The sequence below is a fragment of the Haliaeetus albicilla genome, chromosome 10 (assembly GCF_947461875.1).
Source record: "Haliaeetus albicilla chromosome 10, bHalAlb1.1, whole genome shotgun sequence".
NCBI classification, from domain to species: domain Eukaryota; kingdom Metazoa; phylum Chordata; class Aves; order Accipitriformes; family Accipitridae; genus Haliaeetus; species Haliaeetus albicilla.
The window spans coordinates 29336551-29354782 of NC_091492.1; the positions used below are offsets into that span (position 1 = coordinate 29336551).

At 42.7% G+C, this 18232-nt stretch overlaps 1 protein-coding gene across 1 annotated transcript; it reads left to right on the forward strand.

Annotated features, from left to right (window-relative positions):
- The first annotated feature begins 147 nt into the window (after window positions 1-147).
- On the forward strand, window positions 148-16858 carry FOXN4 (forkhead box N4). The gene is made up of 9 exons (XM_009912281.2): window positions 148-230; window positions 10597-10760; window positions 11626-11741; window positions 11839-11952; window positions 12079-12206; window positions 12597-12693; window positions 12773-12980; window positions 14007-14390; window positions 15013-16858. The coding sequence occupies exons 1-9, from the start codon at window positions 148-150 to the stop codon at window positions 15261-15263; spliced, it is 1545 nt and encodes a 514-aa protein (XP_009910583.2). The 3' UTR covers window positions 15264-16858.
- Window positions 16859-18232: the final 1374 nt, after the last annotated feature.

Sequence of the window (18232 nt, forward strand, 5' to 3'; positions counted from 1 at the left end):
AGGTAAAGGTAATATAAGTTGGGCTTTACTTTCCTGTAGTCCTGGGTTTCGGCTGGGGTTTTGTTGTCTTCTGCCCGCTGCTGAAGTGCTGGATAGCTACTGCTGCCTGAACGGCTTCTTTCTGTTTTCTTGTCTTTTGCCAAGGAGATGATAGAAAGTGATATCCCGTCCATAATGTCAGGAATCATTAGGAATTCAGGGCAAAATCACCACCCTTCACAGGAGTACAGGTGAGGCGTTTATTGATTTCAAAAATACGCACTGCACTGTCACAGCCTGCTAACGGATGTTGTTTTCCCATTATTTCCTAAAAAAAAAAGCCTTCGCATATAGAAATCAACTTTTTTTTTTTAAAAAAAGAGTTAACTGCATTTTTTTTCTCCACTGTAAAGTAGATTTCTAAGGTGGTGAGGGGTTACAATGCATTACATTTAGAAGCGTTCCTGTTTAAAGTATTTTGATACTAAACTATGTTTGATAAATACACCTTCAAAGCCTTGGGTTGATCTTCCACTATACTTTCCCTACTGTATGAGTGTTGCCAGAGAAGGATATTCTTGTTAAATAATAATTACTTAAAAGTTCCCTTTCAGATCCCATTTTGCATTGTTATGAAGCAGTCATGGAGAGGCTAAATCAAGTGCAATAGACACTAGAAGAGCTTTTCATTAAAACAAGTACTTATGTAGTACTCCAAAGCACTGACATGTCAAAGGTCTTCTAATATCGGTGGGAACAAACCTGGATTTGTCAACAGCCTTTGATAATTTATCTATATCTCTACGCACCCATTTATTGTTCAAAAGTATTGTTAGAAGTCATGGGATAGTTCTGCATGAATTACAGTGCACTGGGTTAAGTTAGGTTACATCTTGTCACATGATGCAAAGTTCCAAGAAATACAGAATAGCAGAACACGATCCAGTTCTCACAGTAAAAAAAAAAAAATAATTCTTTTTTTAAAATGAGGAGTGAGAGACTATCTCCTTCCTCCTAGCCTGAGGGTGTTTTCACCCATTTCTATGGGTAAAAGTGGTCTGCCGCAGGTATTCTTCTATCAGCCTCTCTCTATTCAAAATGCAAACACTGCACTGCAGCCTCTTGCAGCTCAACAAGTGATTTGTTATACTCTCTGAAGCCACTGTGGAAAAAGGTTTGTGGAACTCTGTTTTGCTGTTTATTAAAGCACTATTTGCTCTAGGCATTTTTGTTGGCTATGTAAATATTTGTGAAGAAATTATTCAGTATTTAATGAAGGGTATGTATGAGAGAGACTTCTGGGTACTTATATTTAAGTCTGTATCTTCAGTGCCCTGAAGAACGTACCACCTTAACAAAGACCGTCTTTATGGAGAGAACTATTCTTTAACTCATAGCTGCAGAAGAAACACTCTTTTGGGGGGAGAAAGATAGGATTTATCTTACTGCCAGTAAAGGAATTGTAAGAGTTTCTTCTTTTATTCAGAAGTCATCTGTTTTTAAAAACTACTTTAGATTGTCTGTTAAACATTTTGAACTCAAAGATCCCAGTTGTCTAAAGTTTTTAACCCACTTGTGATTTCTTTAATGCAGCTTTAAAATGAATTATTTGACCTCATTTAATAGTGGCAAATTCTGATAAAAATGCATAAAATCTGAACTGCACCATAAATGCAGAGCAGTATTTGTCCTACTTCATGAGAAAACACTTTGGATTATGTAAAAGAAAATCTTTTAGACTGAATGATTTTAAGAAAAGAATAGACCTGTCAAATTCTATCAGCTCTGTTTACTCTCCTGCTGTCACCACAGTCCAAGACTGGAACCCACAGTCCTGAGTTCTCCATGGGGGAGCATCAAGGCTCCACAAAATGGGGAATGGCCTCCAATTAGTGAGTGGGAGGCTGGGGCTGTGCTCAGAATACTCTTCTGTCTTACTTGGAATCTTTCAATGGGACAGTTGGACTTGGAGGAGACCAGCCTTTCCTGCGAGTGTGCAGGAGGAAACACTGAAAAGGGAGGGGAGCGTGTGGGCATGTAAGCAGGGGATCAAATCAGCAAATATTGATAAGTTTTCATGCAGCTTATGCTTGCAGTTTGAAACAATGGGAATTTTTTTCTTTTTTTTTTTTTAAATGGATGAAAAAAAAAAAATCCCTGATTTTAGCAGGTCTTTGAATTCTGTGGATCCAAAGCACCTATAGTAAATTTGTTGTAGCACATAGAGTAGTGATGAGGATTAGACTGCTGTGCAAAGTCCAGGGACTATTTGCACCACAGTAAAATGATTTTAGCAAGTATCTTTTCCAGTGACACAGCTGTGGGATATAAAATATCCTACTGTCCAGGAATGATTAAGGGCCATCTTATCTTCTCTGATGCCTATGTTTTTATGGCACTGTCACTGCCTGGCTACCAATGCAAAGTAATACTTCATATTAGCAGATGCCTCTCACTCTCCCGGAGAAAATACCGCTAAATTAAATATTTTCATAATTGTAGTAGTGACATATATTTCTAATGATTTTATTTTACATTTTAGGGACTAAAACTAGAGACTTGTAACACACTGGGATTTTTTAACCCTTAACACTTTATTCTTGTTAATTATAATTAATATTTAACATTATGTTTCAGTGTAAATATCTTTATATTTAAATCAAAGCAATAGGCAGACTACAAGTTTACTATGCAGCGGTGTGCTTGTGGTCATTTCAGCACAAAGCTATGTAAACTATAGGAGGCAACTCAAAGACTACTAATTTAGTGGAGAGCTCCCATGGTCTTCAGTGGGCTTGGAGCTGGTCTCTGAGAAAAAAAGGTTCTTCAGTTCCTGAGTACTGTGATCTTAAGCAATATTTTTAATTGAAATCTGCAGTCTATCTTTTTGCAGTCTAATTTGATTTAACATGCATAACCAGTGCAAGAGAAGTAAAGGCCTACTGTGACGCACACAAGTGCAGAATGAGATTTAATAGGCAGAGCTTGAGCGACAGAAGCCCCAGGGAGGCAGATGAGAAGCCAAGGTGGGCCTGGACTAAGACTGCAAAAACACTTGCAGACCTGTAAGTTCTGTCCCAGATAAGACTTGGTATTATCCTAATTCAACATTCTTGGTTTTCAAATGCAGCAGCATGCTTATTTTTCTCAGGGACTATCCCATTCCCAAACTAGGTACAGTTATGTGTGGTTTATTACATATCATATAATAAATCATGATATGAAAACCAGGCCATTAGAAGGGAGACAAAGAGTAACTTGCTATGGATTACTTGGCATATGTGAAAATCCAATTTAAGGAATCAAATCATCACTCTAGGTAACAATGTGGCATTTATATTTTGAAAGAAATAACTAAAATCTGCAATTCTATTTAAAGAAATAACATTACTTAAGATGTAAAGCTAACCCAAGATCAACGAGATAAATTAACTTGCAGCTCAATATTTTGTGTAGGGACCATGTTTCTATTTTTTTATATTACTATGTGTTTCCAGTTGATAGAAGCCTTATATAGCATTTTGAAGGCCTTGCAATGCATTTTCTACACATGTTAAGCAGAAATTCAGTTTTAAATGGATATCTTTTTGATAAAAAGTCATTACTCAGTAACTAATCATTCAACATATTAATAGACTATATCCTCCTTCACCCCATTTTAATTCTCCTCTTGGTTCTTAAAAAAAGGGTCTATATTCATTGGCTCATTAGATAGTCTGATTAAATTTTTGTTTTAATAATTACTTTATGCTAGCATAGTTTAGCATAAAATCAATTAAGAAGCATAGACACATAAACATGCAACTGCTGTATTCCATACATTTGGGATGTGACTGCCTTACAGTGGTGAAAAAGGTGGAAAGTCTTTATCTTTATGACACGCAGAACATTTGAGGTCTCCTAAGTGGTAGTCTCATATCTGGTTTTGCACTTTGGTTTCTGGAGAGCAAGCTACAGCTCAGGCCTCCTGACAGTCACCACTGGGGATGGATGGAGTCTGGGAGTTTGCATGAAGGAAATTTCTGCAGACAAAAGGTTACAAATGCATAACTAACAAAACCGTAATTGTTCCTGAAGAAAATGTCAGTGTCCATTCCCTTGACACCATGTGTGTCTGACAGGGAGTGAGATAATGACTCGATGTGTCGGAGGAATTTCATCACAGTAGTTGCTTCATTCTTTCAAAAAAATGTGAGAAACCTCCTAGGAATCAGTTAAACTCAGGCCAGTGTGGATTGATTTAAGTGGATTAGCTCAACTGTTTCCTATGCAGTTCCTGAAATGTGCTAATCTGGATTAATAAAAAATTTGTGGCCCTTGCTCCTCAAATTGTCTTGCACTTGCAGGCAGAGATGGGAAGGACTGGTTTGTACCCAGGTGATGTCTTGCAGGCTTCTCAAGCTCATCTGCCTCCAGTGAAACCAGAATGGAGTTCATACCTCACCTCAAAAAAGGCGCTTGACCCCTTGTTCAAAACAAGGAAGCAGAAAATGAATTTGGACTTTTTCAGCATTCCTGTGAGATCTCAGATGCTCATGGCACACCGCTCTTATTTTACCCATTTAAAAAACTCTTGTACATGCGGAAAGCAGAATTGCTGCATGACCGCAGCAGCAATTAATGCACTTGAGACAAGTTCTTACAACAGTGCAAAACAAAAGGTAGTGTATTTTATATTCCCTTTACACTGAAGTAAATAACTACACAAGATCCCAGGCAGATAGATCAGTTCAGTGCTAATAAACAGCAGCTGAAGCAATGTCAAAGGGAAAAATAGCTTCCCAAATGGACAATGTTCCTGGTTTTAACAGAAAACATTCCTGTAGTGCGTGGTACTTCAACACATTTTTGCATCAAGGAGAAGCTTATTTTGACACTAGTCACAGGTTTGGGTTTTGTTTGTTTGTTCTTTTTTTAGCAAAACAAGTTGCAGAGTCAGATACTGGCTGCATTTAGCAAATCTGAACCTTGGGATGGTTATGCGGGTAAAGCACAGTAGGGAGCAAGTGGCTGGGAGTTCAGTGCTGACATTGCTGCTAACTTCCTCTTAGGCTTAAGCAAATCATGTAGGTCACTTGTAATTCAGTTTCCCTTCATGTCATACCAAAATGATGTAATGAGGCATTATGAAACTCAGAGCTGAAATGTATAAAAGTCTCCAGGAGCACATCTATAGCCTGTTTTGTTAGCCCTAAGCGCCTTTGCAGAAGGTTTTTGGAGAATCATCTTCTAGTCTGAACCATGGTGTAAGAAAAGGAGAACAGCAACACCTGACAGGGTAATCATGTTATTTGCTTTTTCCTTACTAGTTTTGGCTCCTATAATCCAAAGTTTCTTGAGCTGAAGCTGAGGAGGGACTTTCTGGTTGTCCCTGGAAAGCTGCCTAATTTCTGTTCTTACTTCCAGCAAGGCCAGAAATTACTCAAAGAACTTGAAGACAGGGAGGAGAAAGGCGGGCTGGTGGTTTGGGACTGGATGGGTGGTGTGCCTTCAAGAGGCAAAGAGGAATTGCAGACAGAAAGCGGCTGAGAGCTGCTGGCTGAAGCAGGAGAGGAGCTGGTGCAGGAACAGGGATGAGAGAGGCAGGTTGTTTTGAGTATGGAAAACAGAACCTGTTGCAGGGAAAAGCACCTGTAAGGGAGAAAGGTGGGAAGAGAAGTACATAGAGGAAAGAACAGATGGAGTGAGGAGCAAAAGGAGACAGTGAAGCTGACTCCTTCAATAAAATGGAGAATACTCCTCACCATGGAGACAGCTGAAGAGTCACAAAACACAAATATTTTCCTTGTGTCAGCTTACATATGAGAAATCACTGTATTTGCACTGAGGACATAACGTAATCCCAGACAAAAGAAAACAGTTTCTCATCACCACTTCAAGAAGAGGTTTTCTTAGGACTTGTGTTCAATTTTCACTCCCACTGGATAAACCATTGCAAACAGCTAGTTAAGAAACTATCACCCCTGATTGCTTCTATTTGTATTACTTAAGCATAGGCAAAAAGCTCAGATGTCAGTGCTGGCAATGGTAATAAAAATTGTCCATCGAGTGAGAGACATCTTAAAACTATGGTTGAAGGTGAATATGCCAAATGCAACCAAAATGGTTTGGTCTGACTTTGTTTAGAATGGAGGCAATGATGAGTTGCCACCACACACTAATCCCTTTGAGAGAACCTGTAGCATTGGATTTGCCCTACAACATCAACCAGTTTGAGTGCTTTATATCTTTTAGGGACAGACTCCAGAGCAAACAAGCAGACAGAGTCCAATGCAGTGTGAATGGTGCAGTACGCATAGAAATATGTAACTCTGCGCATCAAATCATAAACTGGAATCCCCAGTTATTGGCCAAACTATCTGGAGATAAAACACCTTAAAGTATGCTTGTCATTGCCAAGCTTTCCTTTAGTCTTAACAAACTTGTTTGACAGACTATTCTAGAATGCTGTTGAAGAGATGGTCCCTATAGTCTGCAGTGACAAGTTCACCATACTATGGCATTTGCAAATGTAGAAGTGGATAGTTCACCTTGACAGCGGTTTCTGCGGTGATGAACTACCTCAGATCCAGCTCATTAGAACAGCTCAATGTGAGGAAGGTAGTAAAGTTAGATCTATGAATATAGATTCAAATTCAACTCTGATGTTAGTTGCAGATTCCCACAAAGTTATGCCAGGAATGAATTTCATTCCATCCTGCTAGCTGTTGTGCCTGCAGGATGTACTTGATGGAGGGGGGGGGGAAGTAGAGATATCTTTAGGTACATCTAACAGATGATTTTGCACTGCTGACAGGCTCTAGTGAGCTTTGTCAGATGTGCAACCAATGCAGGCGTCCAATTTGTCCATTACTGCAGGCAGGAAGGTCTGGAGCTCAGTATCGAGAGATCTGGAAAGGGGTTTTATTCCAAGGGGTATTTTTCCTGATTCTGGAAAAGTAAACTTTGTGCGGGCTGGCTGGTGGCCAAGATCTATTGCCCTGATTGGATAAATATTTCGGGCAGCACATGGTAGAGCAGATAGCAAAGATTAATGCTACCACTGAGCATTTCTGTATCATACCTACCATAGCTCTCAGAGCACTTTTCACAGGAGGCCAGCATCCTCTGATATATAGAGGAGAACTGGGGCTTAAATCCTCATCATTGTGTGGATTCTTACTAATGCAGGTGCCTTTCTAGGGTAGAAACACATAGAAACAGAAGGGTGTTTTCCTGCAGAGGTTTGAAAGGAGAGGGGTAAAAGTAGAGTTGCATAATTTCACCACACCTTTAAAAATAATATCATGTTTGCAACACATTTGGTGTGACTGTAACCTTTTCTTCATAGGGGTTTAGTAGTTCATCGTCTATACCAGCCAGCCCTGGGGAATGTGCAGCTGGAGACATTTTCAGTAGTGTGCATTAATTACAGCGTATCACTATTTATCTCATTTACATGCATTGAAAGGAAATGGCTGCTTTTACTACAGGGCCCCATTGTGCCAGGGGCTGTGAACACCCATCTAAAGACAGGATCTCTGACTCCTGAAGTTTACCCTCAAACGTGAGATGAAAAGGGTGGTGGAGGGGAACAGAATCAAAGTACACACGATATTACAGTACGTACTTATGTATTTGTAGTTGGCTTGACACAGGCAATTTTTCAGGTCAGAAAGATTGAACCCTATGAGATTAAAGTGTTAGGTATTACTATGCATAGCTCTCTTTCCAGAGGCAGTTAGATTAGCATTTTTTCACTAAAAGCAGGACACACATTGAGCCTGTGTACTGTGAGATAAACTGGTTTTATGCTGCAGAATATATCTGGGCATTTAAAACACCTCAGTCAGACAGCGATGGGCATACTTAAAGTGGTTTCACCTTCTATAAGACATATGAAATTTCAACATTGGTTTTGAAGGCATCCTGAAGAATAATCCTTAAATGTGAAATATTTTATTCTGATTAAATACACTTTTTCCCCCCACTATTAATGAAAACAGTTATTCTGACAACCAACAAATCCATAAAAAAAAAGATAAAATGTAAGTGAACAGCCAGAGGTGATTTTAAAAGAACTGTAAACTCAAATTCAAACAGCCCTGCCATACTAGGATGGGGAAGGGAAGGAAACATCTTTGCCTTGGAAAAAGAGCTGGCTTGCACACTTGTCTAGTTATTATATATTATCACATCTTTGTATCTGTTTAAAATAGAGCCTAATGGATGTTATGCCAACTTAAAAGTTCGGTCACCTTCCTTGCCCTCATTTGGATCCACAGCATTAGTGCGAGAGGCAGGGAGCTGCGTGGGTCTGCACCACAAGGATGCTGAGAGGGGTACGCTGCGCGATGCTAACTGGCAAGTAGGAGATTTGTGGTTCAAGCTTCTGATGGCATCCAACTGCACCCAGGGCATCGCCAGTCATTCCCACAACTAGAAAGAGCACCAGGATGAGTGCACCTAGGGTGAGTGTGAAGCAGGGGCCTTTGTTTCCCAAAAAGCTAAAGCCAGGAAGGCTGCTGAGCACCACTGTGACTCCCACGGTCCTCCGGTGCAGAGATGCTCGTCCCATGCGGAGGAGCAGCGAGGGCATGTGGCGGATTCATTGCCTGACAGGAGGCGTGTGCAGTGGGTGCTGACCCTCGCCGCCCATCTGACCCCGTTATTTGTTGAAGGAGCTGACTTGTCTGAGAGGACTGGCAGGGACCGGGGTGCCAGATGGCATGTGGATGTGTGTTGTGTGTCGGCTGTCATTCAGCCAGATTAATGTGAAGTTTGTAAAAAAGAGGAGGGGGGGGAACAATTAAGCAAGAATCTCAAAAACAATCGAGGCCACGTGCCACCGGGCAGCAGTCGTTGGCTGCACAATGGGTTATCAGCTTCCCATGAATGGGCCCAACTGTTGCAAACGACATGAGCCTGCCCAGTTTTCAAATCATTTAATGCTCTTGTTTACTTCCAATCCAGCCAATCTCCAGGCCCAGAGAGCCGTCACCTGATAGTCTTTTTATGTATTTAAGTCCCAGGCCTCACAAAATAACTGAACAGCGGTAACCATGGCAATGCTAATTATTGCACTATAACTACAGTAGGAGAAAGAAAACAGGGTAGGCTGGGAGAGAGATTTGAAGATGTTTTTTGGCCAGGATTTGAGCTTTTGGCTTCTGGTCAGGTGTTGTTTTTTTTTCCCTTTTCTTCTTTTCAAAATCTTTTTACAAACAAATAAATTACATTCTGCTTTAAAGATCTCCCAGATAATAGTTTAGGGAACTTTGATATGTGTTTCTGGAAATCATGAATAGAGGAGCTGAAAGCTCCTGGGCAGCCAGGCACTAGAGTTCTGCCTTGGTCTTTTAAGCTGATTTAGAATCGTGTAAAACATAAAAGATGCTTCAGCAAGAGACCAGATTTATTTAAGGCTTCTGCGTTGTCATTTGGCAATGAACACGCATTAGTACCACGCAGCTGGCTTTAACATATTTATGAGAGAGCTCTTTAAAGCCTTTGTTTTGAAAGCAAAATCAACTACATCCAACTAAACTATGTTCTTCTGAAAGAGAAAGATGTTTTCCCGGATCTGAATCCCTTTGGATTTACCCTGGGTATCTAATGATAACTTCCTGACAGGTTCTAATTACTGCTTTATTCCTCAAGATACCCATGAATTCTTCAATATTGTTTAACATAAGTAAAAGTAGTTTAGCCCTTCATTTGACTTTACCTGGAGTTTTGACCACACAGGAATTTTTGAGTACTGTAAATATATTCCAATATTTCAGTTTTGTACCATGCACTCTATCAGAAGCAAAACAAACCAGGTGGGATGGAGCATGCAGAATGTATCAAAAACAGAGCTTTATACCAAAAGCAGCCTGTCATCATTACACCTTGGTTTTGTCAGCTACAGGCAGGCTGGGTGGTGTTGTGCATCCAGTCACTAGCTTTTCTTTCCGATCATTTAGTATGTCAAAATCTGCCTAAGAAATTGTTTCATATGCTTCATGGTTGCTTGTTAAATATCAGTCACTTCATGTATCTGAATGGAAGAGATCAATCTGTAAAGTTTTGTTTATGCAGCAACTCTCCGCTGATCTGTCCCCACCAATGGGATGCAGTGGCTGGGAAAAGACCTCTCCAAGTGTTCCAGCCAGCAGCATACACAGGTCCTTGAGGAGCTAAGCACAGGAACTCCTTCCAAGGCTGGCTGGTCACTGGATTTCAAGGTTAATGCAAAATTGTCAGGTTAAAAGTCCCGACAGGTTTCTTCTACATCAAGGCCAACGAGTGCAAATTTCTGACAAATATGAAAATAATGAATCAGCTTTGGTTTTGTTTCTAGGCAGTTTCTCTTCCGGGTTCTTATGCCTTCTTCCCCTACAAATACTGCACAAGAAGTTTTCTTAACCAAAATGTTTCAAATCGTATGAAGGACCACTTGATTAGGTAAAGGGCAGTAGTAACCAGCCAGCTGTGAAACCAAAGGTCGCATCTGAGTTCTGCAAACGGAATTCCAGCCTGACAGGTTTTCCCCAGTGATCTACATAAGCTTCAACATCCCAGTCATCTCCCCTCTTACCAGGGACAGTGTAGCAGCATCTCCACTCTCTGCTAACCTTTCATGGTATTTTGCAGACTCTTAGCTTCTGACCCTTCCCAGCTGAGTGAAGATGATCTCCCCAGTGACTTACAGTCCTTGTCGTGGCTGACGTCTGTTGATGTTCCTCGGTTACAACAGATGGCCAGTGGAAGAATGGATTTTAGTCTTGGTGCCCAGAATGCAATGCTACAACAGACAGGTAAACTGTTAGGATGTTAAATAACTGCCATTTAAGTGACACAGCCTACTGCCTCCTTTCTTTGCCCCACAAAGAGTAGCTTTCCTATTAGTAGATTCCTTTTAAATGCATTACATTTCACTTCCTGTCAGAAGACCTGGAGCCTGTTGTCTTCCAATAAGGCTATTGCTGATACATTTCCTTCATTTCAAGAGGCACAGTGCCCTAGCAGTGGCAACAGAGATCTCAGGATCCAGTTGGCTTTTCTGCTCAGCGTAGTTGCTGGTGCCTTGTTGTGTGAACATGGGCCAAGGTATTTAAGACTTGCATTTCAGAGGTTTTCAACAGCTTTGAAATTAGGTAATTAGTCTTTCTTGTTTGTTTCAACATCGATAAAATTAAGAGTACCTCATTTACCCCATACCTGTTTGCTTCATACAGACTTACAGCATATGTTCACTGAATGCCTTTCTTTCCTTTGTGAACATCCTTTGGGTAAACACACTTGTTCCCTAAGGCATTCTATTGAGAGAGCTCAGCGTATCATCTTGCTTGCTTTAGAGCAGAAATCCTTCTGGAGCACAGATAGTGCTGAATATGTTTTTTTTTCCTTTTGTAAGATACTGTGTCTGTTACACCACTGTGGACAGTTAAACAGCTGTCATCTTTCATTCCCTGCATAACAAGTTTTAGAAGCGGCTGATGTCATCTTTGCAATTTGTGAAATGCTCTAGGTTCTTTTGGGATGGAAAACCACAGAGAGGTGTGATTATCCACTCCAGAGCTTAGCTGTGTTCAACTGCATCTATTAAAAATAAATGTCAGCTCTCTTTTCTGAAGTGTATTTTCATGCGAACATTCATTGCCTTTGCTTTCTCCAAAATAGGTCCTGTGGCAAGCAATATGCACTCGACAGGAGCACCTGGAGCAATGATTCATGTCCAGGCCAGCCTGCCACAGGGAATCCTGGGACTGAATTCTATTTCAACACATGGAGCAAATGTAAGAACAAGCCTCGATGGCTTATTATTGCAACAGTTCTTAGGAAAAGATGTCGGTAATTTCAAGACTGACATGTCTGTTATCTTTATCTCAGCAGATGAGCCAGTATGCTGTAGGTGGGCAGCCATCTCCTGGTTTACAAACACAGCAACAACTCTTTCCTCCTCCTCATTCACAGCAAGTGTTTGCCCTAGCACAGAACACACAACAGGTACTGTTATTTGCTTGTCGTTTGTGTCTCGAAGTACCTGCCAAGATCATATCTAGAACTCTTTTAAAAGAAAAACAATAAAATATCCCTAATCCTACATTTTCCTTCTTTTCCTTCTGCATACAGTGTAACCCAGCAGCAATCTACAACACATCCTATGGGACTCAGCCACACTATTCTCAGCCACGCCTGGCTCCTCACTCTGCCCAAGAACTGCATCCAAAGCATTACCCCAAGCCAATCTATTCATATAGGTGAGTAGAGAGCAGAATAGCGTATTGCCTACAGCCTGCATTGGGATGACTGTAACACTGTAGGTGTGGTAGCATGAGAGTGTTTGATTCGTTTTGAAGGGAACAAAAATCCTGTCATCCGCCCAGGAGTTCTGTGGAAGCTGCCTCTGAGGGGTAGCAGGAATGAACAAGCAAACTAGTTCCTGGAGATCAGCATAAAGGTAGAGTAATAGCACAGAGGAGTAAAATCTGCAGGATCACAGGGTGACTTCTGAGTGCTTGAGAATGGTAATCCCATGATCAGCCAGCTGTTTGTGTCTTAAGAGATGGGTCCAAGGTTGCTAGACCAGAAGAAGGCACGATGGCTAAGTATAGGCAATCTGTTATTTCCTGTCTTTCTCTGTCCTGTAGTTGTTTGATTGCAATGGCGCTGAAGAACAGCAAGACAGGCAGTCTCCCAGTGAGCGAGATCTACAGCTTCATGAAGGAGCACTTTCCCTACTTCAGGGTATGCGTACACTTGAAGTAGAATATCATAAATACTTTATTCATGGCTTGTTTCACTAACATCCTTCTGCATCTTTCAGACAGCCCCTGATGGCTGGAAGAACTCTGTGCGCCATAACCTGTCTCTGAATAAGTGTTTTGAGAAGGTGGAGAACAAGGTGAGTGGCACCTCTCGCAAAGGGTGCCTGTGGGCTCTCAATCCTGCCAAGATCGACAAGATGGAAGAGGAGATGCAGAAGTGGAAGCGGAAGGACTTAGCTGCTATTCACAGGAGCATGGCTAACCCAGGTAGGGCTTATATTATGCTTTTACTATGCATATGAGAGGCAAGGGGAAAAAATGGCTATTTGGCCAGGAATGCATGAATCTTAAGAAATAAGTTATATGGAACAGAGCTGGCAAAGCTCTCACACCTTGCAACGGCCTCTTCCTCTGAGCTGCTCAGCTGGAATACCCCATGCTCTGCACTGAATGAAGTCATTGCTGCTGCCCTGAGGTTGTATGACAGGGCGATACACTACAGCAGGAGGGGGTAACTGAACTGACAGCTATTTTTGGAGGGCCTCAGTGGAAATTGGTCCCCACCTTAAATTGGATTGTCTTTTTCCCCCATGCTAACCTATCTAGCACATCCAAGACCTTCTGAGGAGTTATGCTGCCTCCGGTGTTAGTATTTATAGTGTCACATTTTAATGCAGCTTTTTGCCTGCTCCTCTGCAAAACTCTCCCTTTACTAAAACTTTCACATTCTTATTTATAAAGACACGGGTTTTTGAAGCTTTCAGGAGCTCAGTATGGGCAAAATCAACTGGAGTTTTTCACTGCAAAATCTGTAACATACAATCAATGATATTGCGTTCTCCTTTACTTAAAAACAAAAGTGCCATTGAAACCATCAGGAGTTTCTCATACAAATCTGATTTGAGATACAGGCAGAATTCAGAGTATCCCTATGAGCAGGAGACCTACTGAGGATGATTCATTCTGCAACTGTGGGCCAGCTGCCATCAGTGGTGGCTTGGTTGCCCTGTATAAGTCTCACGTGATCATTTCTTTAGCTCAGTTAGGGGTAACCATGGGGGTTGACTAGGGTAGGGGCTAAGGGTAGGGAAGTAGATGGCATTTCTTTGCTCTCTGCACAGTCAAAGCCTGCTTTCTATGCTGCATCTTGTATGGTGACAGACACTGCCTGTTCAGTTTTATGGCAAAAGCGTGTGGCTGTGCTCACTTGTGAAATGCTTTGGCTGGGCCCTGCTTGAACAAACGGGTTAAACTGTCTCTTCTCTCCCCTGGGAATGGGTATTGCTCATGCAGAGGAGCTAGACAAGCTGATCACTGACAGACCTGAGAACTGCAGGCGGGCCAGCAAACAGGCAGAGTCTGAGGTCTCCACCCTGAACCACATGGCAGCAGCCCAAGGCCGAATCTCCATCTCCCAGCTGCAGCCTCAGCCGATCATGACACTCTCACTGCAGTCCATCCCCCTGCATCACCAGATCCAGACCCAGGCTCGCATCGCCCCAGACTCACCAGCACCAGCACAAACGCCTCCTCTCCATACTCTGCCTGACATGAGCCACAGCCCTCTTCCCCACCATCCCATGGGACGTGCACCTCCGGACTTCCTGAACATGACAGCAGACATGAACACTGAGGTGGATGCTCTTGACCCAAGCATTATGGATTTTGCATTGCAAGGTATGGGAGAAGGAAGCTGGGGTAGGGGACAGCATGGTTTATATGACTACATAGTCACTGAATATATAACCAGGGTCCTCATCAGGATGCTCTGGGGTGGGATGTAACTAAGCTGAAAACTTGTGCTGGGTGCTGACCTCTGCAGCGTGACTTCCCTGCCTTCCTTGGTGCATTTCTGCCCTGTGCTAGATGGGACAGCAAACCACCTTCCATGGTTCACGTGTAGGCACTGCAGTAGATGTAAGCAGGGATGTCCAGCTAGCTGGATCTGGGACACCACACCTCTCTGCCCATGGGAAACCGTAGCTTTGCTTGTGCCTTGGTTTTCTACCTCTGTAAACGGAGAACTTCCCTAGCTGGTGGTGATGCCTAGCGTGACCCCTGGGTTTCTGGTCAGCACATGGCAGATAGATGCTGCCTGGAAAGGTCTGGACTCCTGCTGGAACCAGAGGATTTGGGGAGGAACAGACACTCTTACTGCCTTTGACCTACAAGTGGTACCATCTGCAAGCAGCAGTGGTCCTAAGCAGTGGGTAAAGCCCTTTAGTTATGGACTGACCCCTACACACAGTGCCTGGGTGGGTTGGATGTGTTGCTGTGACCAGAATTTAATCTTTTAAAGGTAACATATGGGAGGAAATGAAAGACGACAGCTTCAGCCTTGATACCTTGGGTGCCTTCAGCAACTCCCCGCTCCACCTCTCAGACTGTGACCTGGGCACCCCTGGCCTCACCCCTGTCTCCAGTGGCAGCGATCACTCCTTCTCAGACTTGCAGGTCACCGGCCTTTATACCACTTACACGACACTGGACAACGTAGCGGCAGCTCAGTACATGAACACCCAAGGCAACAAACCCATCGCTCTGCTCTGAGTTTTGCACCGTTCCATGGACCTCTGACTCAGGGGCCAGTTTCTCCCAACTGTTAAAATCCGACCTGAAAGGAATAAAAGAGCTCCTCCTGCAGACACGTGGAACGTGATGGCTATTTACTGGGACACAGCATGTGATGCCAAAACAAATCAACCTGTTGCTAGTAGAACCACTTTCACCCAAGGCAAGACTGAGGAATGGGCACGGAGACTTGTGTTGCAGGACTGGTGAGCTCTTAAGAAGGACCTGGAAGGCATCAGTCAGCAGGAACTTTCACTAGAATGTAACTGAGCTAAGAATAGTCCAGTTAAGGTAAACACATTTAATTGACACTGTGACCTGGATTTACATGCGGATGCTGTTGGGTCACCACCTACGCAGAAGCCAATACAAGTCAACGGGCTGGTCAGCACCAAGTTGGAGTCCAAAATGGTTGATGATGTACCATCCTTTTTTTTCTTAAATTGCCAAATAACTATTGCCATTGAACAAAGACCACAGGCAGTTTATGGAGAGACTTGCACCACTAACACTGTTCTGACATAACTATTGTTAATTTATTGTTATGAGGTAGGAAAAATGGAGCAAAAACACTAAAAATGAAAAGTCAAACCCGTAGCAGGCAACTGTTACATCTAGGTTTAAAAACAAAGTCCTTACCCCGTGAAGGAAGCAGTACTGCTGAATTATTAAACTGATCGCTGGCTAGAAGATTTTAGGAATTGTGCCTATTTTTAGGGTTTTTTAAAAGAAGATTAGATTTGTTTATAGTCTTGTGTATTGTGCTTCTGTCTATTCTTGTGCTAGGCAGTATTACTATTTGTAAATTTATTTATATTTATTGTTATGAAGAGAAAAAAATTATGTAAACTGAGCACTGTTCAATTTTTTAAAATGCTGCAGTAACCTGTTTTACATCCACTAAATTATTCATAATCAAAAATTCAACAATTTTAGTCACTGTTGTTACACTACATTTCTTTTAAATAAGCACTTTTGATACTGTGAAACTCATGGGTTTTTAAAGAAAATTCAGAGACCAAATATTGTAACTGTACCATACCAATTCACAATAGTCTTTCTTTCCTACTTCACCAAGTAAAATTGATTCTAACCTAGCTTTTTTTAAATTTTCAAGCCCTGATTTATACTTGGTAACATACATTGCAAAAAACGTGATGAAACATCTGAATATATAAAAAGCAAACTGTATGTTGGAATTTAGCATTTAGTTTACTTATACCTCTGTGACCATGAAGTAATATTTATATCTTGTGATTTGCCTGTTCCTGTGCATTAATAGAATTTCCCAGTCTGTCCTTTCCTGGTATTGTATCCACGTGCTCACAGGCTCCTCTCTCCCACACCAGTCCATGTACTGAGAACCCGGAGGGTGCAGGACACTGGAGCCGCCCCAGCGGGGCACCTTCTTGCCTGAAAATCACTGTGGTGAAGATCAGGGGCTAGAAAATATCTGTGCCTGTATCTTCCCCGTGCGTATGTCAACAGCAATCTCTTCCAAAAGGGCACGATGCTCCGCGTCATAATTTATTGTTCAAGAACAAATGTGATTAATGATAATTTGCTGTGACTGGTGTCATTTATGATATCTTAATTTTTTTAAATAAATATTTCTTAGCACTAAGCCTGGGTCATTCTAGATGTGCTGCACTATAACTACTCTGGTGTCAGGCAAGCTCCTGCCAGATGGCATGCTGTAGCTCAGCATTAAACAGTAATTCCGAGGCATTTGCTACTGGAAATCCAACCCAATGAGGAAATAGTTTCACGCAACTTACGGATGGTGACAAACGGACAAAGCTCAGACATGTTTGACTCCAGCCGTGGTGTCTGAGCATGCTGAGGAGTGGGCCCTTCTCTTGACTCGAAGGCTTGCTTACATGCCACCACTAACAGAAAAGCATCTAATTCCATGGACAGAGCACGTGTAGCGCCCATCTGCAAGTGGAAGCAAGGGCTTATCTCCAAAAGAGCAGCTTTCCCCAGCCTTCATTGCCTTTACAGACACAATACTATGTCCAAATGGAGGGTTTGTCCCTGGCTCAAATCCTCCAGGAAAATAAGAGTTTACAGGTATTTACTGTATGAACTGTTTCTCCATGCTGTCAACCTATTCCTGAAAATCCTGTAGCTAAATGCGTGGAAGAGCTCTGGTTTAGGGACAGGCATTCACAGGAGGATGCTACGAGCTGCTCTCTAACTAAAGCAGTTTCGGTGCTGTAGGAAGGGGGCTGCACAGCAGCAGAGGCACCAGCCCCTTCTCAGCTCCACCGCATTTATACAATGACAAAAGAAAGAGAGGTCAGGAAAACTTGCTTGAGAACTGTGGTCACTTTATTGGTGGTGGTTTGGCTCCCCTACGGCAAGCACCAGCACCCCCCCTTCCCCGATAAAGTGCAGTGATACCTTTCAACCCAGAAAGCATCTCATAACACCCTTTCCACCCCTGCCCCCAGGACAGGGAGACCTCCCCACAGACCCTGGTGGGACTCCCCAGCCCAGGCATGACCAAGGAGGTATCCGACACCTCCACACCACAGCAATACCAGCACTGCACCCGAACCAGGCATCCCCACCTTCCATCACTGTCATGCCTCCCCATTTGCGAGCCAAAGCTAAACCTGTGCTGGTGAAATGATGCACCCACACAGCCAAAGGCACTGGAAAAGACATATTCAAATTTCCCCTCCGTGAACCAAACTGATTAAAGGCCACCTGAGAAGCAAGGTACGGGTCCGAGCAGGCAGAGAGCTCACCATGGCTCACCCTGTGCTTTAGCAGAGGAAGCGGGTCGCTGAGGCAGGAGCACCCAGAGCCGTGTCCTCCCTCCTCTCCATCCTCCACAGGAGCCGCAGGCTGAAAACTCCTGAAGGAGCTGTGGCCAGAGCCAGAAAGGACACAAGACAGGTGAGAGGAACAGTTGGGTCAGTCAAACCATGGTGGATCCG